This window comes from Rhyacophila brunnea, unplaced genomic scaffold (assembly GCF_057557595.1).
Source record: "Rhyacophila brunnea isolate RB1 unplaced genomic scaffold, BYU_Rbru_1.0 scaffold_12, whole genome shotgun sequence".
Lineage (NCBI taxonomy): Eukaryota > Metazoa > Arthropoda > Insecta > Trichoptera > Rhyacophilidae > Rhyacophila > Rhyacophila brunnea.
Window position 1 is genome coordinate 27,336,064 of NW_028232774.1, and position 24,767 is coordinate 27,360,830.

General features: G+C 34.2%; 1 protein-coding gene across 3 annotated transcripts in view; it reads right to left on the reverse strand.

Moving 5' to 3' along the window:
• Positions 1–24,767, reverse strand: part of LOC147078014 (uncharacterized) — a 173,934-nt gene that overhangs the window by 50,369 nt on the left and 98,798 nt on the right. For all 3 annotated transcript variants that reach the window (XM_085961103.1, XM_085961104.1, XM_085961105.1), the window contains exon 2: positions 6,683–6,794. In XM_085961103.1, the coding sequence (XP_085817229.1) occupies positions 6,683–6,794 (112 nt within the window). The remainder of the gene's footprint in view (positions 1–6,682; positions 6,795–24,767) is intronic.

Consider the following 24,767-nt stretch of genomic DNA (forward strand, 5'->3'; position numbering starts at 1 on the left):
ACTTTAAAGTATGTGGTAATGCGATGCAATTTTTAATTGTGTGTCGGTACTCGATAACTTTATAATTCAAGTGGATTTAAGTACTATAATATAAATACACTAAATATCCATAATTTTACTGTAAACAACATGTGGAAAGCGCTACTATAAAGCGTCATACTGCCTTTAACCGTACCGATAGGTAGGGGGGCCCGAAAAATATCCTATCCTGGGGGCCCGCTTCATTATGTGGGGGCCATGATTGAACCAGTTAAAATATTGACAGTAGTTACTGTTCGCTCTTCAATTTTACCTTTAGGCTTACGTGGATCAAACAAACACATAATAATTAAATTTTAAAAAATCTAATAATAAAATTAAAATAATGACACCTTGTGCTGTTTCGCCCTAAACACTAACATACTTCACTAGATTTATATTAAAGTGGGGCCACACCGGCAACAAGTCGCGCGACAACTCGTTAAATTTTACGATAATTATCATAATTGCTTAAGAAATTTTACGATAATTATCATGCTTATCGTAAAATTTAACGAGTTGTCGCGCGACTTGTTTTCGGTGTGGACCCGGCATTAGAGATAACAATGTTTCTATAAATTGGATAGCATGAAGTTGAAGAGTACTAAGAGATACTAGGACAGTTTTATAAGTAAAGTAAATGAAACATTAATAGCAGATCTATTGAAAAAGATAACAACGTAAAATTCAATAGTAGGTATTTAAGAAAGTATAATATATTAGTGATTACTGATTGACAATACGTCTTTATCGTGAGTAAATACAAATCACGATAAGAGTACTTATTCAAATTCTCGCGGGAATTCTAATACATAATATAGATAAATAAAGTGGTGAAGGAGATAAGAGAAAACATTTGAAAATATCGATTACAATATTGCATAATATAGACTTCGAACGTGCTGACAATATTTAACTGAAATCGGTGCATTATTAAGCAGTAGGTATTTGAAGTCAAATAATTTTCTCGCGTTAATTTTTCGTACCTGTCCGATTTCATATATCTGTCTATAGATGGAAAGGACTTTGGTCCAATGTTATATTATTATTATTATAAGTCAAAGTGCTCTGCAAACTAAAATTAAATATATCAAACACCCTCGTCTATTATAGATAAACTTTGTCACAAACAGTGACGGCCGTGGTTTCTAAAATTCCATTCGTTTGGAGTGCATTGAAAAAATGCCCAACTTTTAGATAGAAAATCTATTTGAATGCAGGTTATACCCTCCTTTCACGATTAATTCGTTCCTGGCAAAACCAAATATTTCAGTTATGAAAATTGTACATGAATTTCTTCAAAAATGTAACGTAAATGTCTAGTGTACAGTGTAACAAAAATGTAATTCTGTATTATTAATAATGTAACTATTTATGTCTGTAGTTAAAAAAGTGTATGTATACTTTTGTAAACCATTGTAAAGCAGAATAGCCTTCCATTCAGAGAAGAGCTCAATTGCTTCCAAATAAAGAAAAAAAAAATCTATTTGACATTGTTTTTGACTTACGATACATTTTTGAATGATTAACATTTTTATAAAAACGGTTAATTCTACGATATTTGAGTTTATAATAATAAAACATTTTTTTGACTGTGTCGTATTTTAAATTAAATGAATTTCATCGTAATAATGCGTACCTCCTACCTATATAATATTATATTCTTTAACAATGTATATCTTACTAACACGACACATTCTAATCAAATAATAATAAGAATAATAAGATATTATTCATTATTATAAAACCTATTGGGTTCTAAAATTTGGAAAAGGAATTAAACCTGGCATTGAAAAAATAACATGTATTTTTACGTCTCGACGTCGAACGCATAAACCACTGCCTCAGAGACGAGCGTTCTTCCCACTGTGCCACTATGACTACAGTTAAAAATAAGTGCTTAACTAATTATAACTCTGTATTCCTTAATAACAATAACCAATGCGTCATTCATATAAGATTATAAGGCAACTACGATTTATAAAGTTTTTGAATAATTAAAACTATATTATCAATTATCATCTACCTTTCTATGGCCAAGGTCTCGCCGTGTTATTGTTAGTGCATCCTAGCAATTTCATTGTTTGTTTATTATTCACAGGAACGGTCGATAAAATAATATATGAGCTACTTTTAACGCGTGGCAAATTTCCTTTGTGTATATCAAGTGGCGGGCTAAGTTAAGACCTACAAAAAAAACACCAATAAGGTTGATAGTGATACTGATAAGTGATAATGATAACGATACACTGATAACAAAAAAAAAACAGTCAATATTTCATTCAATTACGGAGTTTAAATTAAATCTCGGAACACATTTGCAGAAATAACAATAATAATAATTACAAGATAAAAAGAACTTTTTATATACCACGTTTTTAAATTTCCTGTTGAATCATATAAACTTGACAATTCTATGTATCAATAAAAACTTTTTATTGTACTTGATAGAAATACTGAATAATTTTATAGAATACAGAAATGTCATTTTGACATTTCATATTGATTTCCATAGTAACGCACGTATATATTAATAATTTAGTTGCTAGGACCCACTTAGCAACCAATAATAGTGAGTAGTAAATATTACTTTTAACGTTTTTTTTACGAAACATACAAAACAGAATTAACTAAAAATGAATTCAATTCTGCTTAAAGATGGCCAAAAGTATTAAAAGAATGCATTGTCGTCGTGTTCTGATATATCTAGCTAGCCGGGAAGTTAGTGAAAAATCTTGGACAAACAAGAATAAGAGCTAATAAAAACGTGGTAAAATATAAATCAACACATACGGAGTCTGGTCAAAAAATTTCCCGAATTATTTAATTTCGCGCGCTATATATACCCCTGGTCTAGTTCTTAGTGGCCTAGTATATGATTGAACCCATCTTTTTTAAAATATTGGTACACATATTTATGGCATGTGCGTCCATATTGGAAACGTAGTTTATTGTTTACAGGCAAATAAGTGCTCGACTGTGAACGGAATAAAGATTTTGCATTAAATTTAATGTTAATAATAGAAAAGGATTTTTGCTACTGTGTTATAAAAAAAATACATATTTACGAGTAAAAATCGTGAAGACTCATTGGCGATGACAAGAGGGTTGGTCGGCTACAATCGATAAAAACGTGGATTTTTTTTAAAGATAGTTTTTGATAATCGTCAAAATTAGTATTAGGAAGGTTGCTGCAGATGTTGTTATCACAAATATGACTATTTTTACTATCTTTCGGGCATAAAACTAGTGGCAGGCAAATTTGTTCAGAAAAAAACAATATCGTAAAGAAATTGATAAACAATAATTATTTGCTGAATGAAGCCGCTGATGACCAAGAAGTTCTCCAATGCATAATAAAAGGAAACAAATTGCGGGCGTACGATTATGGCATCGAAGCAAAGGTCCAATAATCTCAATGTAAACGTCCTGAAGAGCCAAGACCGAATTCGATCGAATGTCAATTTATCCCATAATTTTTTCTTCAACGGAGCTAGGAGTTCTTACTACGAGGTTATTTATAGTAAATAATCAGTATTATTTAGAAGTTTTACGACATCTACAAAAAATCAAAAATTATGCACATTAAAGCATACATCATTTTAGATATTTTATAGGTAGAAGATTTTTTTAATCGATTATGTTTTGGTCTAAACCTAAACTCTAGGCGAAAACAAATAAGTATGACTGAAAAAGTGTGCACTATTTTTGTCGGATCGCCCAAAGCATACCTAAACTATTAATTATTATTTGGTTAAACAGGATTTAGTTGAATTTTAAAAACTAACCAGCACCATTTGCAAATTGTATTATTACTTAGTTTAAAGAAAACAAATAAATATGACTGAGAAAGTTTAGTGTGCACCTACTATAAATTTATGTCGGATCTTAACAGCCTACCTCCACCCCTCGCCACTGCGTGATAGGGTGTTTAATACTTATAATATAATATAATATGTATTTATTTATTTATTTATTTAAAAATACACATTGAGCACATAACAAATTATTAATGCAAGTCGTTCACAACATGACTATTTTAGAATAAAAAGTACAGGTAAATCAACTTAGTAGAGAGAAAAAACAAAGCAAATAAAAATTTTATAGCAAAAGATGTAACCGTATTAATTTTAATATCATTGAACTCTATGCTAAATGGGAAGGTTTGCACTAGATGCAATTAGCAAGGTAAGTTAATCACAATATCCGACAAATTCATCGCATATTAGCATTTTACTTTTATGACATCCTCTTAACATTGCAAAATGCAACGCTTGGTAAAGTAAAAATGCAAGGCTATATTCAACAGATATTTCTGGTTAGCCAGCCGTAGGTTTTCCGAGTTCAATGCAATGCAATGCAGTTTGTATTATGGAGGATGCAAGGTGAGACATATAAATACAAGTAGGTACCTGCATACCTACATTAATTGCGAACAACGTATCTAATAATAATAATAATAATAATATCGTCTTGTGGGCAACGTCCCTTTTTAATTTTAAGTAGCATGCGTGCACAAATAATTCTGGAATGTGAACTGTACAGTAATATCGATGGATAAGACCCCCAGAAAGAGTCAGGTTGGCTATGATATTATAAAGTATCGGTGAGTAGTTTGCGTGATAATACAATAATTACCCCCTAAACTAAAAAAAAACCCCCCGGACAATACCACCTATGTAAATAACCCCTCACTTGAAATTTATCTAGATTAAATTAAAATGCGAAAAAATTGTAGAAGAAGTGGATGAAATTCTGCCAAACGTTTCAGTCGGTGGCGCTGGTGAACTTTTGGGTCGTTCTTCATAAATATTTTGCTAGTTGAATATAATTTCTATTAACAATATTAAGTTTTCAATATTTTGGTAGGCAGGTAATGATCTTTTTCTCCTTTTCTAACTCTAAAAAGTGGATATTAGATTTTTTTTGAATGTGTAACCATGTTTTTGTGTTAAATAAATGTTTATTTTGTCAAATACATTTTAAAATACTTATTTTAACAACAATTCATTATTATACTATTCAAATATATATTCATTATTTATTTTGTTGCGTCAATGAAATTTTATTTAGAGTTTTTATTTTTATATAGGGGCTTTTAAATCTAGCAGTTAGACTCTAGCTACTAGCTAGGGGGTCAACGATTCAGATTGACTATTTATTTTAATTTTAAAAAAAGTATTATCTGTGTAAGTTATGTAAGTTTCATTGGAAAACAAAATTTCCCGCCATACCATTTTTGTTTATAAAATAAATGTGCTCCTGATAAAAATAATGCCAGTTCTAATGTGTAGACACAAAACTACGCACATTTATATACACTGGTATAATTTTTTAAACGTCGATATTGATATATTGAGTGATACTTCAGGATGTGAGGGCCATGCCATGCTAATCAGCATAGATTTGATGATTAAACTGGCGCTAAGGTCAATTTAGGTCTATGGCCGACTGCACAACCATCCTCCAGGCGTCTCTGTCCAGAGCTTCTCTTTTCCAGTCGGTCACACCCAGCTTCGCTGCATCCCTGCTGACGGCGTCCGACCATCTCTTCCGAGGTCGGCCTAGAGGCCGGATACCCACTGGGACTCCCTTGTGGACCCTGTAGAGAGCTCTGCTTTCTTCGCACCTTACAACGTGACCGGCCCATCTCAGCCTTCTTGCCCTCAGAATATTTCTGATCTTCGGCTTGAAAGACTCGTAAAGTTTGGCATTCTTACGAATGCGCCACCCTTGGTCCTCTTTAATTGGTCCAAGTATTCTTCGGAGAATTTTGTTTTCAAATACTTGGATAGCCTTTTCTTGTTTCTCCGTAATGCTCCAGGTTTCGCATCCGTAGAGAACTATAGGTTTTACGATCACGTTGTATACCCGAAATTTCGTTTTTCCGGACAGCAGTTTGGACCCAAATATGCTCTTCAATGCAAAGAACGCTCTATTTCCACTCTTCAGTCGGCAGGCAAGCTCTGTGTCAAGATCATTTTTTTCGGAGATCCCAGTTCCTAAGTACCTAAATTGTGCTACTTTTTCAAATATGGAATTGCCAATTAGCATAGACTATCGATTAAAATATTGACCGCACGATTTATTACCGCTACCTTGCGGAAAATAAACAGCCATACGTCAGATTTTAAATCAGCGAGTGCATTATTCTTATGAACAGTACGTCACTCGCCACCTGAGGTTAATACGTACATAAATAATGTCAGTTTACATTGCATTTATTATTGAATGAATAATATTGCCCGATGACGTCGTGTTACGTGTACGCAAGGTTTAATATTTCACTAGCGTGTCACAGACGATCTTGGACTCACCGCACATATAAAATGCTCCGACTAAGATACTGCGATGAGCAGGATACAAGAACAGGGCGCGCACACAATTGGAGGGGAAGGATTTCGGGTCCGGATCCCCCTCTTGAAACGGACAAAAATATAAGTGATTATATTAAATCGAATATTACTTCTGATTCTTCGTCAGGACCTCATGGCTGAGGATCGTGACCCGGATGATTTTGCCCTATTCGTCCAGGTATTCCACGACACACAAAGTCCGAGGCCTATGGAAGACCCCAAAGCAACGGGTGTACTCCCGAATCTGAAAGAAGTTGCTCGATGGATGTCCACGGGGATCGAACATGGTATCATGACGAAGTACTAACCCTGAACGGCGGTCTGAACATCGGAACGGCTTCCTGCTGTTCACTGTTTGCCTGCGAGGACATCTGCGCGCGGGCTTGCCGCTCCCTCTCGCGCAGACTATCTCGCTCCACGCTGCAATAAGAAAAAGAAGACAAATTAGCATATCAATTTATTAATAATCATTTAAGTACAAATAATGAAATGTTTATAAAACTAATAATAATAGTAAAGTGGTACTGCTAATAACCAACGGACAAATATAGCTTATATATATTATAATAATCGTTTCTAACTGAAAATGGCGATTTTTTAAAGCATTTGAATTAAAAATAAGTCCTACTGAAAGTTTTCAGTGATTCACTACTGTGTTCATATTTTTACGTATCACTTGGCATGATTGTATTGTAAAGTAAACTTTCAACACGTGCAATAAATTTGGGCAAGAATAGTACGATGATTATTGTCTTAATCAAGTACTTAGTTTTAAAATTTAGATTGGTGCTTTGGATTTAATAGGAAATTGTTTATCTGAGGTCAAGGTTTTACCATACATCTACAAGTTAACCATCTTAATTATTTGTTTATCTACTGATAATAACACTACTAATAAGTAACTGAAGAAGATAATTAAATCAAGGCCATTCATTCTGGGTCGTTAGTTGATTGTTAATAATTATTATCAATTGTATTCTTAAAAAAGGCTATAGTAAGTGGCATAATTCGTCAGCCGCCTTGCTTTTATAATGACGAAAAATATCGAAACTACCTTGTAACAACGGTAATAAACATGTTTCTTTTTATATCGATGTGACAAACTAAATTAAGGCGATTTTCCGAATACATAACCGGCATAGGTACCTATTTGTATCTACATATTTCGGAAAGCCCCCGACTAAAATAAACCTTTGCACTGTTTCTTTTCTTCTGGAGCCATCTTCTATCGAAGGTTGGCGATCGAATTGCAGTGCGTCTCCTTATTCTCTCCTGGACCAATCGTATCGGATCACCAACGCTTTAGGCATTGGAGCTATTTACAGAGGTTGCGCAGCCAATTTAAAGAATGCCTCTACTGCTCTACCTTTCCATACACTATGAGTTGGAGTAAATCATATTAATGATTGTAGGAAATATGGTCAAAGTATTCAGCTTGTCTGAATCTGGTGGTAGTTATAAACTCTCTTGGCATATTGGATTGACTTGGAAACCAGATAGGTGCACGCATGTGGTCCGCGTTACATCAACTCGGCGTAAATGGCTGCTAATACGTCTCGACTCGATCGCATTGTGGTATAATCGAAGTGCGTTTGACCGGTCGATATGCGGTGCACAGGCAGGCACTCGGCGCCGAGAGCGGGCGCCGCGACGCCTCTCCAGTGAAGTGCCTGCAGCGGCCGAATCGGACACGTGACAGGCGCTAACTCGATGACACGTGACATCCGCCGCCCCGTTGCGCGGGAGAATTTAATTGCCCCACGTGTTCGGCCCTTCATTAACGGCGTGACAGCATGTGCGGGGGGGGGGGCGTCTCGCAAATTTAAAAGTACAATTTTATTCAAATTCATTTTAGATAAGTATATTTGAAAGGGAAAGTGGGACATAAACATCGAATGTCACAAACAGGAAAACAGAAGACCTGAACAAATTTTGAAGTTATACTTCTTTTGGCGCGTTTGGGAAAACAGATCAGACTGTACTGTTGGCGTGTGACGAAGTTGCGCGCGCCGATGTAACACGTTTGGCGTGTGACGGAAGTTGCGCGCGCCAATGCAACACATAATTTATTATTATTATTACATTCATTTCGGTCTCAGGGGTACATGCGCAGTGTCATTTAGTTAGTCGTTCAATACAACCAAGTTAACAGCACGTGTCGTAAACGTAACCAATATTGTGTCATAATAAATATATATGTTTATTAACAAATTTCTGGAGACTAACATTCTACACTGTTAATTTATATTCATAAAACTTTATTTATATCGGAGTGTATATTTGTTTTTCATTGTAAAGATTGTGTATCAAGATTTGAGGCCATATTTATGTAAGTATTATTTATGAGTAAAATTATATATCAATAAATAAATAAATTTTGTGAATGTTGAGTTGGTAAATAATTCAAAAAATACCTATACTGATTAAAATTTGATTTTTTATTAATTTATCATGGGCACTTCTGAATCGATTATAATAGCTGTATGGCAAAGATGAGTTTTGGTCCAATACAATATTTAAATTACAATTATCATGTGCTATATGAGACACAGATTAATCGCGGACGTTTTCATCAACCAAATCCACTGTAATAAACACAATGCTTACGGGCCCTTTTAATTAATTTTGTAATTAACGTGTTAATTTGCATTTGAAAAGTAATTAGCAAAAACACAATTTTGTGCGGCCCGTAAGCTATGGGTTAATAGACTCAGGTAAAGTGTTATTTTGTTTTGTTACGCCAAAGAAGTATAACTTCTAACGCGCGTACATAAGTACACACACCGATTTTTTATATGAGGAAGTAGTGCCATATCAAAATGGAAAAAAAGTTCACCTGGTCAAGACTTCTTTATGGTGTAGAGATTTGGATCATTAAAGAAAAAACATTATGCCTTTGAGAAAACAATACATCTAAACGACAGGCTTTCTAAAATATATATCCAAAGAGTTCTGCAGTTCTTTGACCACAGCCAGAAGGCAAAAATAATTTAGAAATGCTCGTCGTCAGTGAAAACATCTAGGGCAGATGAAGATTGCCAATACGGGCATCTGTCTCATGTGCTTCCGCTATCCATCATAGGACGATAATTTAAAAGGTATATGGTAATTGATTGAAAAGTACTGTAACCTTATTGATCAATTATACATCTTTACATGGGACAAATTAATAAACTTAATGAATACCTCTTAAGTTTTGTCCAGACATTCGGAAATACCTAGTGGTTTAACCAGTACCTACTAGTCAGAATCGTGTTTTCTTTTAATGACACTATATATACTAGCTAACTGTTTGTTTTCAAATAGTAACTATTTTTCATTTTAATTAGGTCCTACTAACTTATTCAATTTATTGATTGATTACGTTATAGGTAAAAAATACAGCAGGTAGCTTTTACATTACAATAATCGCATAGCGCTTTAATTATACATCGTGATATCAATCTCGTTTTGAAGTTGGGGTCTGAATTAAGTAATTGATTGTGAAAAACTAATATCGACTAGAAATAGCAGATATATTATATTTTCTACAACGCTTGATGAGTTTGTTAAAACGTCAAAAAATATATTAAATAATATAAGTCAAGAGTTAAATCGTAATGAGAGTTGGGTGGAAGACAAAATAATATAGTTTAACATTTTAATACTGATTTATAAATGTTGTATATTTTGACCACTAGCGACATATTAAGTAGTCGACATATCAAAATATTTTTTTGATGTCATGGTAAAGAAGGAATTAAGATTCTCAATGTCACTTACATCATGACCTCTTCTGTCATATCACATTAATTATTGTATATTTAATAATATGTATTATAATATGTATCAATATTATTTATACACGTAAATATGCCATTCTTCATCATCAATCAATGATTAATTATCAATGCATATATATTTTTATCTGCAGACCATGCTTCATACGTGTAAAGATTTATTTATTATTTTTACAGTTGAAATAATAATATAGGCCCTTCCTCCCCCGATTTGATTGTTTTCACACGCTGCTGTCAGAATCAGTTAGTATGCACGTCACTGGAGTGAGCGGTGAGAACTTGCATTGTTGTCGAAGCTACATAGGGGGTGTTAACGTTATCTCTCGATCAAAATGATTCAATTATTCACTTAGCTAACCTGGACACAATGGTTGAGAATAAATTATGGTTAACCTATGTAGATACATCAATTTGCTTATACAGATGCTACACGGTTGATGACAAAAGGATTCTGTAGATTAATTACGTCATTTTCAGGACATCGGATCGCGGGTGGCATTACCAATTTACCACATCATTCATATAATGCCTACATAATTACGTTTTCCGAAACGTCGTTTTCCCTATAGGGGACTCATTCAATAATGAATGCTATTTGTTTATCCAACACATACACAAACTTTTAAAGCAACAGTTATGTAGAATACTAAATAATGTGTCTCAAACAGTGAGTGAGCAGGTGCTACAATATTCCACTTTAATACGAGGGTGGGTCAATAATTCCTTAGAAAAAAGCATTAAAACAGGTTTTATTTTTGTATTCTTTTTTTATTTCTCAACATAATTTCCTTGGAGCTCAATACACTTGGTTAGACGTTTCTCAATTTTTTTTAAACCGTCAGAAAAATAAGTTTTCGGAAGGTCCTCAAAATAAGCATTTGTCCGATCGATGACTTCTTCATTTGAAAAAAAACGTTGTCCACTTAGCCATTTTTTTAAGTTTGGGAAAAGGAAAAAGTCTCCGGGGGCTAAATCTGGCGAATACGGTGGGTGGTCGACCAATTCGAACTTAAATTCTTCAATTTTAGCCATTGATCGTAAACATGTGTGAACACGGGCATTGTCCTGATGAAAGAGGATTTTTTTCCTGTTTAAATGAGGCCGTTTTTCTTCAATTTTGTTTTTTAGCTGGTCCAATAAAGATGCATAATAATCCCCTGTTATTGTTTTTCCTTTTTCCAAATAGTCAACGAAAATAATTTCACGTGCATCCCAAAATACAGTAGCCATAACCTTACCAGCTGATTTTACGGTTTTCGCCTTCTTTGGACATGGTTTGCCTTCGCAATCCACTGCTTTGACTGTTCTTTCGTCTCGGGATTATAGTGGTGTATCCATGTTTCATCTACAGTCACAAAGCGACGAAAAAATTCATCCGGATTGCGTTGCATGAGCGACAACAGGGCTTTAGAGGCCACCACCCTACTGCGTTTATTGTCGACTGTGAGCAAACGCGGCACCCATCTTGCAGAAATATTTTTCATGCCCAATTTGTCATGTAAAATAGAAATGACGCTACCTTTTGAGATCCCTGTAACCTCAATTATCTCACTCAACTTTAATCTTCGGTCACTTAACACCATATCGTGGATTTTATTGATCATTTCTGGTGTAGTCACCTCTACAGGACGTCCTGAGCGTGGTTCATCCTTTGTTGATGTACGACCACGTTTAAATTCATTTAACCAGTTACAAATAGTTGCAAGTGAAGGAGCAGATATGCCGTGAACTAAATCCAACTCATTTTTTATTTCCTTTGCTGTTAACCCTTTTATATTAAAATGTTTAATAACAACTCTAAACTCAATTTTCTCCATTTTCCATTTTTCCATTTTCCACAAGCAAATTTTTTTTTTAAATGTACGAGAAACACACAACAACCCGACCAATCTGATTGAAACTTCGCAGCATACTGAATCGGTAGTGCCGCTGCATGAAAACAAACCGCTTGCAGTACTAGTCGCGCCACCTGTCGGCTTTTCTAAGGACTTATTGACCCTTTTTCAATTAAAATCCTAAGTCTCAATCATCAGTACCTAGGCATATTACAAATCGTCGCCTCGGTGTTGAACTGACGTATTCCACATTCACCGCACCAACTTATAACAAATTCGGATGCGTGTTTAATGGATTTCATTATAAATAATTATGTCCCTGTAAATAAACAGTTAACACCTCTACCATATTCAACGATCTTATATAATCAGGTATTCCTCCTCGAATCTCGATTTCGCTTCCCTCTTGGGTGCAACTGGACAGGTAAACCGGAAGGAAGTTGCGGTATTAAGTCAAGGCTCAGAATAGTCGGAATACCCACTTAGGACGGGCATGCGTGAGCTGAACAACCTACCCCATGAGAATATTCTGCACTCCCAATTGCATATTTATCGGAGAATGTACTACGTCAGCACTTGACCTCGATATTCCCATGGCTGTCGCAAAGCATATATTTCACTATGTTGAGTTTTCCGTCACAATAAGAAATAATATTGGGCAAACAATTGATTATCCTTCGTGTAGATATTTAATAAGGATTGTGACATCATACAACCAATATGATACGATAGAAAAATGACTCCGCTTATATGTACCTACCTAACAATAATAACATCACAATAAGGTGTTTATTAGTTCTACGATATTTGAGTTATTTATGTTAACAGTTGTTTCTATAGGTATATATACACTATACAGCGCGATCGAAGATGTAAAAATGATACAACTACCAATCTGATTCTTCAGAAATATAACCTCTATGGTTATGGATATGATACAGAAACCCAATACTCTTATGTTTTTCAATGCAATCGATACTCTTATGTTTTTTAGGTTTAGGTATTTGTGATTAGCAGCCAAGCCGAATATGGCCGAGCGGTTACGCGTTTGCCGTAAAATGTCGTGGGTCCCCGGTTCAAATCCCGGGTCTGGCAAAATCACATGATGCTTTTCAATGTGTGTTTGGACCCAGAGTATGGACCTAATATGTTGAAAAAGTGGCCAATGTCAATTTCTCGTTAAAAAAAACTATTAAGTAATACAACCTCCAACAAACATGGTTTTTAAAAAAAGCTGGACGTGTCACACGGCAATGACTGGACCAACAGATGCCGTAGATTTTTGCAGTTCGCTCTACTATTTACTTTTATTTAAACTACACATTCCATACAAAAAAATACGAAGACGTTGGTGACATTGGGAGGACTAACATATTAACCATTTTCTTTTATGAACTGAATCGTTTAGTACCGTCGAGCGTATGGAAGTGCTCGAGAATTCTTTTGTCAGACTAAAAAACCTGATTACCTGTTGACGACAATTTTTAATAATAACATTAAAGACATCATGAAAAAAAATGTAGCAGTCGAAACTAATGATTTACATTATGTAACACAAATCGACGAGAAGCTATTCTCAAAAAACAAATATTTTTTATCATAATATTCAGTACCTACCTATTTGCGTTTATTCCGAAGAAGTAAAAAGTGATGTAAATATTATCCACTTCGAGACTCTGTCTTGTATTAGAATACTACATTGAATATTGTGCATTAGTTCTATGTGTGTAGTTGCAAATGCGCACCTTTTTTTACTTTCTGTGTCAAATAATCTAAATAAACCAATTCTGTAAAACTCCATCGTGGTACCAACCCTCCCTCAAAATCAAAGTGTCTCCTCTTCACAACCACGACCCTATTCGTTCGAAGGGTAGTAAGAGGTTCGTTGGTAGACATGCGTCCGACACAGTTTAAGAGCATCTGATTAAACCACCGAGTAATTAATTAATATGGGCATATATGGGCCACCGGAGCGTCTCGAGTGAAATAATTGCGTGTACGGCGGCTCCATCCAATAATGTAGGCACCTACCCACTAACGCGGAGGTCGCGTGGAATAATAAATACTGTGAGTGGTCAGCCGGTAAAACAAATGGATACACCTTTATACGATTGATTTGGCCCGTTTTCACTTTAATATGGATAATATGACCTAATAAAAATGCGCCCAATCGGTGATTTCGCCATAAGAGCATCTCCTAATGGATAAACACACGACACCGATCTTAGCACGAAAATATCGATCGTCTCTGAAGTTATTCTACAACCAAATTGTCACGGTTACAATTTAACAAGGATGTGATTTTAGGTTCCCCATCTCCACCCGCCTTCCATGACAAACGTGTCTGAAAGAAAAGCTTTTACCTGCTCACTCTGCTATCCCCAAACGGAGCCGCACAGAACTGTGGTGCTTAACACAGTCAATGCTCAAAACACGCCTGGCGTGTGGCCATTAGATACATATACATTCACTGCTGATTATATAATTACCACATTCAATTATCATGCTAATTTCTACACGCCAGGCGTGTCTTGACCACTGACCGAGTTGTGGTAATTAACTGGTCAGCAGTGACTGTGTTTAAAGAGGGAATTTAGAGAGGGAAAAAAGATTGAACTGGCTCAGCTAACCGCGGTGACAATAGTGTCATATGTATACGCATACTGAATATCAAGATTTGCTTTCGGTGTAAGTAGTGTAAAGATCGGAAGCAAGGGTTTTGAAAATAGGTATGTACCTACGTGAAATAGCGGGGTGATTTTTAGTTCCGCAGATCACCGCTTAGACGTCTGCAGCCTAATAACCATTACACGAAAATAGTATCAATAAAAACATATGACATTGATGAATAAATTACTCACGAGGATCGCCGACTCGAAGAGCGGCTGAACTGTTCTAATAAAAATTTAAGCGTTTTTGTCAATGGATTATTCGCCATGTTGTTAGAATCAGACAAACTATGAACAGTATATCGCTCCGAATAGCACATGGGCACATAGCAAGACGTACAATGACGTTGTCAAATACACTTCATCGTAATATTGAAATAGATAAATATAATCTCCAGAAAACGGGCTTTGTAACGGCCACGAAATGTCGATAAAGGATGAAGAAGAGAAAGCACACGGTGAGAGTACACCAGTGGCGAAGACTCCATACTTGGAGATTATTTAAAGCCTACCTTCATAATAAAAATAATTGTAATTGCCATTAACTTATTTAAATAATAACTTCGTTATTGTATATTCTACAAAAAAAAATATAACTTACCAATGAAATCTGTAAGTATGTAATTATGTATTATAAATTGATTATCGACTCGGTCAACTAGACGGCATATAGCAATTTCACTAATGCGTAACCGGCTTTAACTAATTTGCAATTAAAACATATCAACGATTACACACGTATTATAGAAAACACACACAATGTCAAAACATGAGGCTATAGGTATAAAAGCCATTTTCTAGCCCGAGTTCGAATCGTCGTTGGACATTACTTTGTATAATATCTATTTTAGTGTATGTTACCTTTTTTGTGAAATATATATTATAAAAATATTAATGTTTGTTCAGTAAAATACTGAAGATGAACAAAATACAAATTCAAATCCTGTAAATTGATGCTGCCCATGACTTTCTTTCAATTATCTACGACAACCAAAGTACCTACCTTCAACAGGCATCCTTCGCCACTGCAGTACAATTGGTAAAATATAATTGGCATATTTAACGTATTGTGACGATTTCTAGTTACAAAAAAAAAACACAAGTCAAACAACATTATCCGTTAGTATATAAAATCGTTGTAAGTCGAAAGTATTGATCACCCCGCCGATAATATAATGTCAATAACTGATAACATCGCGATATTATTATTAAGTTTGTATTCGATTGTCCCCAGGTGAATCGAGATAAAGCGCGGGGGAGTGAGTATTTTCGCATTGAACACATAAACGCGTGCAGGCGAATGTTTCAATTTGCGATATCAATTCTTGTTTGATTGTGAAATGTAGATAGGTACTCCAGAAACTCCGATAACAGACACCCACACCAATAACAACACTACACGCTCGTGCTACGGTCACTGATTTAATAACAAATAATAATACATTTAACATTGGAATCACTGGTTTATTAGAGAGCTTATTATTGAATCGTAAATACGCCTACAATAAGGAGTTTTAGCAGGATATGAATGCTGGCGTCACGTTAGAAAATTCATGAACATGATACAAATTGATAAATAACACAATGTCCATCATCATCGCGCGTCAATATAAAAAGTGGTCGGGAAAACCACAACACGTGGGTAGGAGTAGGAGGATAGGTAAGTACTTAGTTACTAGGGATTGATTGCCCGGGATTTGTTTTTTCAATCCACGGATTGGTGAAAATTTAAAATTTTATCTAAATGTGGAATTATTTTTTTTGTATCTGTCATCAAAATAAACGATATATATATTTTAAAAAATCATACATATTTATTCAGTTTAAAGTCATTTTCATTATTAACATTAAGAAAATAGGGAAACTGTGTTATAAACAAAAAATGTTCCCCGAGTAACAGAACAGATTAATAAGATAAAAATATGAAAGCCAGTCGCCATGGACCAAGGATAAGGTTTATGACTCTACGATGGCCATACCATAAAACGCAAGAAATATAAAGCGTGCCGAGTGTCCAAAAATATTACATGTCAAACTTTGATTATAATACAGACTTAAAATAACATATTCACACCACATATTGCATTTAATTGTAATACGTGTAATTATAATGTAAATTTATAAAATATAATATGGTCGATAGCTATAATTTTTATTTGTAAATACAACGTACAGGTTTCTTAATGTTTATGGATAATAATGCTGAAACAATATTAACTAAGATTTAATAATATACCTATTCACTTTCACGAGCGATGCGCAAATTATTCAACGTATCGCGTTATAAATTTATGTCCGTTAAGGTCATCCAAGTGATTGGAGCTATCTCAAAATATTGTTTTAGTTTAAAATGTGAATTCATTATACCTATTGTTTATTTTAAACATTTCATACGTTTCGATATTTAAAGATTCCTAAACAGAGAGCGTTATCGGTAATGTTCAATACCAATAAATCAATATTAAACAACAAACAACATTGCCTAAGTAAGTGACCGAAATGTCAAAAATAAATTATTACTCACAGTATCAAAATGGTGCCATTAAACAAATTAATATTATTAATAACAATTCATATTTATTAACATATTCAATATCTAATGATATGCTTGTTATTGTTAGAAATTTCCGTTGAAGATTGATTTTATTATAACCACAAAATACGACAATAATATGTAAATCCCGAAATTAAATGAACGAATGACTGCAATAAGCAATCCATATGAAAACTTAGTTAGATAAATGATTGTGTGAAGTGTTGAGGCGAATCCAATAACAGTTTATATTTTAAAGATCAAGACAGACAGCATTACAGTTTACAATAATTATTCTATAAACTAGAGAATTCAAATTAGCCTAGCAAAGGGCGAGCTCCCGGTTGCCTTTACCTGCAATGATTCTCAGGTAACTGCAAGAGACGATACCTACCTACTATTTAATTGTCGTTCCCTCCCGGTGCCAAGTGATCTCTCGGAAATGGCTCACTGGTAAAACATTCAGGTAAAGTTATGATTTTATCTAACAGCTGATCAAATATATAAAGTAACATACAATAATACAAATGAATATCAATCTTAGCTAAATTGCAGTTAACTCCTGGTTATAAGGTCAGAAACCAATTTCAGCTTAATTCGCGAAGGGTGATCAATTCAGTGATAGAAGTACCAACAACACAAATGTCACACCGATGGGCTTCGAAAGAAAATTTAAATCTCGTATTCCTATGTCCGTAACGGAATGCTTTCGTGCTAATTATTAACTGCCTACAGCAGGATAATAAGCAAATATTAAGCCTAGTCCAGACCAACAATACGTCTACCACGAGTTTAGGTTCCCCATCTCCACCCGTCATGTACCCTATCTACAGCCGTGGATATGCAGGGCCGCCTTGCCAATACACCTACCTACATCTGTCCGCATAGAAATTATACGAGGGTGGGTCAATAAGTCCTTAGAAAAGCCGACAGGTGGCGCGACTAGTACTGTAAGCGGTTGGTTTTCATGCAGCGGTACTACCGATTCAGTATGCCGCGAAGTTTCAATCAGATTGGTCGGGTTGTTGTGTGTTTCTCGTACATTTAAAAAAAAAATTTGCTTGTGGAAAATGGAAAAATGGAAAATTGAGTTTAGAGCTGTTATTAAACATTTTAATATAAAAGGGTTAACAGCAAAGGAAATAAAAAATGAGTTGGATTTAGTTCACGGCATATCTGCTCCTTCACTTGCAACTATTTATAACTGGTTAAATGAATTTAAACGTGGTCGTACATCAACAAAGGATGAACCACGCTCAGGACGTCCTGTAGAGGTGACTACACCAGAAATGATCAATAAAATCCACGATATGGTGTTAAGTGACCGAAGATTAAAGTTGAGTGAGATAATTGAGGTTACAGGGATCTCAAAAGGTAGCGTCATTTCTATTTTACATGACAAATTGGGCATGAAAAAAATTTCTGCAAGATGGGTGCCGCGTTTGCTCACAGTCGACAATAAACGCAATAGGGTGGTGGCCTCTAAAGCCCTGTTGTCGCTCATGCAACGCAATCCGGATGAATTTTTTCGTCGCTTTGTGACTGTAGATGAAACATGGATACACCACTATACTCCCGAGACGAAAGAACAGTCAAAGCAGTGGATTGCGAAAGGCGAACCATGTCCAAAGAAGGCGAAAACTGTAAAATCAGCTGGTAAGGTTATGGCTACAGTATTTTGGGATGCACGTGGAATTATTTTCGTTGACTATTTGGAAAAAGGAAAAACAATAACAGGGGATTATTATGCATCTTTATTGGACCAGCTAAAAAACAAAATTGAAGAAAAACGGCCTCATTTAAACAGGAAAAAAATCCTCTTTCATCAGGACAATGCCCGTGTTCACACATGTTTACGATCAATGGCTAAAATTGAAGAATTTAAGTTCGAATTGGTCGACCACCCACCGTATTCGCCAGATTTAGCCCCCAGTGACTTTTTCCTTTTCCCAAACTTAAAAAAATGGCTAAGTGGACAACGTTTTTTTTCAAATGAAGAAGTCATCGATCGGACAAATGCTTATTTTGAGGACCTTCCGAAAACTTATTTTTCTGACGGTTTAAAAAAAATTGAGAAACGTCTAACCAAGTGTATTGAGCTCCATGGAGATTATGTTGAGAAATAAAAAAAAATACAAAAATAAAAACTGTTTTAATGCTTTTTTCTAAGGAATTATTGACCCACCCTCGTACAATGGTTTATAGACTGGCCACTACACAAATATTACACGTGTCAATCATTATTTTTGTTTGGAACTCAACGCACGCCCACACTTGCAAACATTGCTATCATATTAAATGTAATTTGAACAGTCCAACCCCTACCAGTGTACGCGGTTTAATTTAAACAAATCTCTACTTCCGATGAAGTAAGAATTTTCTTACTTGGTACATACCAATTTACAGGGGACTATATTGGCAAAGCACACTCGCCGGAATCCGGTGGATGCGGGTTCCAGTCTTACCTGGTATCAATATTTTTTTTTTTCATAATATTGGTACGTTTCTGTATAAATAGGTATATTTCTGAGGTTGCTGAGGTGTTCTGTATTACGTCGTATATTCAATAATAAATACTACATTATTAAATCAGTGTACTTATTATTAACTACAAAAAAATTATGAAAATGGTAATTTTACTGTCTTCAAGTACTATAAAAATACCGTTATTTTCGGTTTTAAGAGAGCAGAGAAATAATTGCAAATATTACACATATCTGAATCATCCGACAAAATGAAATAATAACAAAACATTACCACATATTTATAAATGACTTTGGACAACACTTTTTGGTTTACAGTTTTAAAAAAAGCTAACGAGTTTGTATGCCGAAATTTTCTGTGAGATAGCTCTCTCCGCTTAGGTTTCTGAAGGGAATTTGTTTTGAGCGAAAAAGTGATCGACACGGAAAAAAAATGTTTTTAACAAATAATATTGATACCGATATTTTATATTATAAAATACCGAAATACCGGTATTGACGTTTTCATTCGGTATTGCCAGGGAATTCAGAAATAATGTGAACTGAAATACCCAACGGGTAAGGAATAGCAGGCAACCGATCTCGAGTATGGAAGAATATGGGATAAACTTAAACACATGTCAAGAATACGTGATACGTCGAATACTGACAACTGCTCTCGGTTTATGCATTGACGCTCATTTAACATTGGTGTATTACACACACTATCGCACCTCAAAACCCTGCGTCAAAATGTAGTGTATTGAATATAGCCTATCGGAATTATATTTATTAATCTGTTCTGTGGGTATTGCAATCTCATTTTTTCGTGGTTTTACTTATTTCTTTTTGTATAGAGTTAATACATACTGGCTTTCAAATTATAATTGATTTACGTTGTGCACCTTTCTACTTTTTGTATGTTTTCAGATAATGTTGTGAACATCTTAAACGTGTAATAATGTTCGTGAATGCAAATAAATAGATTAAAGAATAAATAGATAGAGAGAATTGAAGAAGTATGGTTCACTCACCAATATACCTATTTTCAAATACTTTTCTCTGTTCGGCAGTAAGAATTAGTTAGTAGGCAATAAAACTTAATTAGCCGATTAATAAAAATAAAATTTGTACCTACTTATAATAATGGCAAAAATCATCTCATTATTTCGGGGTAAAACACCGTGAATTCGTCTATATTTTTTTTGTTGTGCGCAGTATAATACCACAATACATACGGTGGTAGAGGGTTCATAAAAGTTGGCTCGTTTCATGCTGCAAAAGCAATTACCAGATCAAAGTGCCCGGCGGACTGTCAATGTCAACCGAAAGTCAGGTGAGGTGGATGGAGGCTCATTTTCAATTACAAAGATCCTCGCTCGGGATTTGTCTGCTGTCAAACGCACGCTGACAACTTTTACGTTCTTTATTAATAAAGTTCACATGCTTGCGTGTCTATCCACTGATCCGCTTTTACAGGCCTAGTTGTTATAGAATACAGAGATTTGATAAACTCTCAAAAGACTACTGCGATCAATTATGTAATCAGCGAGCGAATTTACTCTGTAGGTACAATAAATTACGTTTAATAAATAACTTAAAAAAGCGTCAAATTACACAAATTAGGAAAAAAAACTTATTTTTTAAAACACACTCAGTTACGGATGTAGTATTTTTAAATTATCAAGAAGAACGACACTTGCCTAGGTAGTTTAATGGATAACGCACTCGCGCGGCCAGCAAACTTTGTGTTTGAATAATTGGAAAAATAAAAGCGACAGGAGTGATGACATTTTGAATGTCCCGGCAGAGGCGAGCTGAATAAACTATGGATGTAGATACAATGTGTTTTTATCTATAAAATGGAATAAATATATTAAACTGACAACCGTTTCTGTCAAGAAACTTCCTAGGAAGGCGGTCAAATTATAGAGCCAATAATAATGACAATACAACATTAGCTAGAGGACCAGAATTTTATGAATCCGTGACCCAGGGTACTTTAGTAGCTGACGTTCTGCCATTATTCTAAAGCAGGCGCCTCCTAAGCTAACTCTACAATTATTAAAATTTTACAATGTTTTATTGAACCGATGTAATATAAAAATAATATCTAATCATTAATCAATGTCTACAGACTGTCAGTGTTGGCCAAATCACTAGCGCAGCGCGTAGGTAAGTGACTATTTTCCCGGAATAACTGTTGTTTGGTAAAAAGTGTATGCTCTTGAATGCAATACAAAACAGTACACGCCTCCTGCGGTAATAAATATTGAAATTCGCTAAGTAAGCATTATTTAAAATTATTATGTGTGGTTCACGGACACGACCGCGGTGCGCGCGCATCGCCGGAAATCCTACATGATTACCTACTGCCGACACAACATTCGCGAAATATAAATAATTATTCATGTAGGTATTTACATATTATGTATTTATTTCAAAGAATATAATATCAGACATAAAACAACGAATGCATATACAATTTCTTTAAAAATACTGTTCCCAATTCATGAGACGTACCTATTCACACATGTGGAAATGTAGAATGTAGTGCCTCTATGGATATTATTCAATATCGGAATTAGTATGAAACATGCATTTTACTAAGTAGATAATTTACATTTAAGTATCTTAACACTCTTAACCAACCAATGCATATCGAGAAACAATAAAACCATTTTTTTAAATGAAAGGATAAACCCACAATTTAAAAAATCTGTGGTAATATGAACGTTAGTTGAACCGGTTTAATATATTATTACTTTTTTGATTATTTTGAAATCTAGTTTGAGAAGTTCCCTCGACAGTGGAGGAGAATTTTGAATAATTCTTAGTTTTAATGTAGTTTTTATTTTAATTAAAATATCGATTTCAATAGAAAATAAAAAAATGTTTTTATTAATTTTACGTATAAGCAAACTTCGATACCGTCACAAACAACAGTTGTCTCTAATTTGTAGTTTTTTTTTTTAAAACTTTTAGTTTTTTCATTGTTTTATGTAGTTTTGTTATTACCTACACACCAAATTTAAAGGATTTTTAAAGTCAATTATAGCTGATTGTATGTTCCGTAAATATGTCATCACGTGTCCCTAAGATGACACAAAGCTGACTTTATTACGGTGGTAGTGCTAGTTATTAATTATCTTCGAATGTAATACTATAATAACCTGTTCGCAATAAATAAAGATGTTCGAATACATATTTTGTTCCAATTATTATTGTTTATTTTAATATGTAACAATCATAATTTTCTACAAATAGTTTACCATATTGCATTCGAAGTATGAGCAATAACTAGCGCTACTAACGAAGTTTACAGTTCCGTGTCACAGCCTGCCTATAGTGAGACTAAAACTACAGTCAATAATTCACTAGGAAAAGTATTTGATAAAAGTGTAGACTTCGTTTTAATATAACATTTATAAAAAATGCATAGGACTTAGAATTATTCATATTATGATAGAATGCAGTTAGACAAATTAATGTTTCAACTCAAAATGTACCGTTCTTAATAAATTTCACGCGTTCAAAACAAACCACGCAAATACCTATATTCCGATTAAATACCTATTGCAAAAACAATAGTATATTCCGGAAATTATTCCGGGTTAATCTAAAATAAGTAGGTATGGAGGCTTGAAACAGTATAAATACATATATAACTATATCCGTACATTATGATTAATTTGTGGACTTTCTTTCATTACACCTACTTACTAGTATGCTGTTATAAAAAGAAGAAATGTGTTAAATACATATTAATTTTCCACAAATAAAGGATGATCAAGAGAAATGTGGCTAATGCCTCGTTTTATAATAATATAAAATTATAACTTGATATCAATATCGTCATCATTATTAAATTTGTCTTTTCTGAAGATACCATTCATTAGTTTTGAGTGAGACGAAATTCAAGTTTAAATCCAAGTACCTATCTGCTATGTTCAGAAGTAATTTGTGTTAATGACATAAAAGATCATTATTCCGGTAACATATCGTAAGTACTTAGATACATTATACAAAATACATAATTATTACATAAAAATATAACAAAGTCTACTGTACAAATGCTACATAAAGCTACACACAATTTTGTGACGATTAAAAAAATCTATTTTCTCTAACGACAAGACACAAATGTAAAAGTGCGGCCACACCGAAAACAAGTCGCACGACAACTCGTTAAATTTTACGATAAGCATGATAATTATCGTAAAATTTCTTAAGCAATTATGATAATTATCGTAAAATTTAACGAGTTCTCGCGCGACTTATTGCCGGTGTGGCCCCGGCATTACGTTATACTATTATACACCTATCACGGAGAGTTGTCCTTTGATATGTAGGTAGAGATAGAGACGAATTCTTAAAATCGCTTGAATCGACAGAGCGACCAATGAATGTGAAAGTAGAAAGAAGTTCTGCAAAGCATTAAAACTATAAAACTATAGTATTTCGGCCACATTATTAGAGGACGATACTAGCAGTTGTAGAGGTATTGTTTGCATACCCCACACTAATGATTAACCTATACTACGTATCGTTAAATTATAAAATATGTCAAAAGGAACACTAATATCGAACACAAAGTAACACATTGATATGTGTGTATTTACAAATTTGAAAGTATTAAAACAATAAATAAGATATAACACAATATAATATACTATTTATTCCCGAATCCCAACTGGTGATTTTTATCTAATTGAAACGGTCGAAACCGATCCCGGTGATTATTTAAATTATGTAGAATAGGCAAGTATTATAATAATATTGTGATTTATTTTAATTAATACTAGCTGAAATACCATATTACTTACCAAAACAATAATTAAATAATTCGTCAATTAAAATAACTGTATCTACAACATGTCAAAATGAAAATAATTCTGACAGCAAAGTCAAACACAAGCACATCAAAATTAGGTAATGAAAATATAATCCAAAATATGGAAACTATTGTCGTGAAAATTCAAAATAGGAATTGTAAGGAAAGGCAATTCGAAGAAAATTATGGTATGACAGTTGGGGTCGAGTAGGAAAAGGAAATCAAACTAACATATTTAGACTTTTATATATATTTATACTTAGTTTATATAGATAATGATT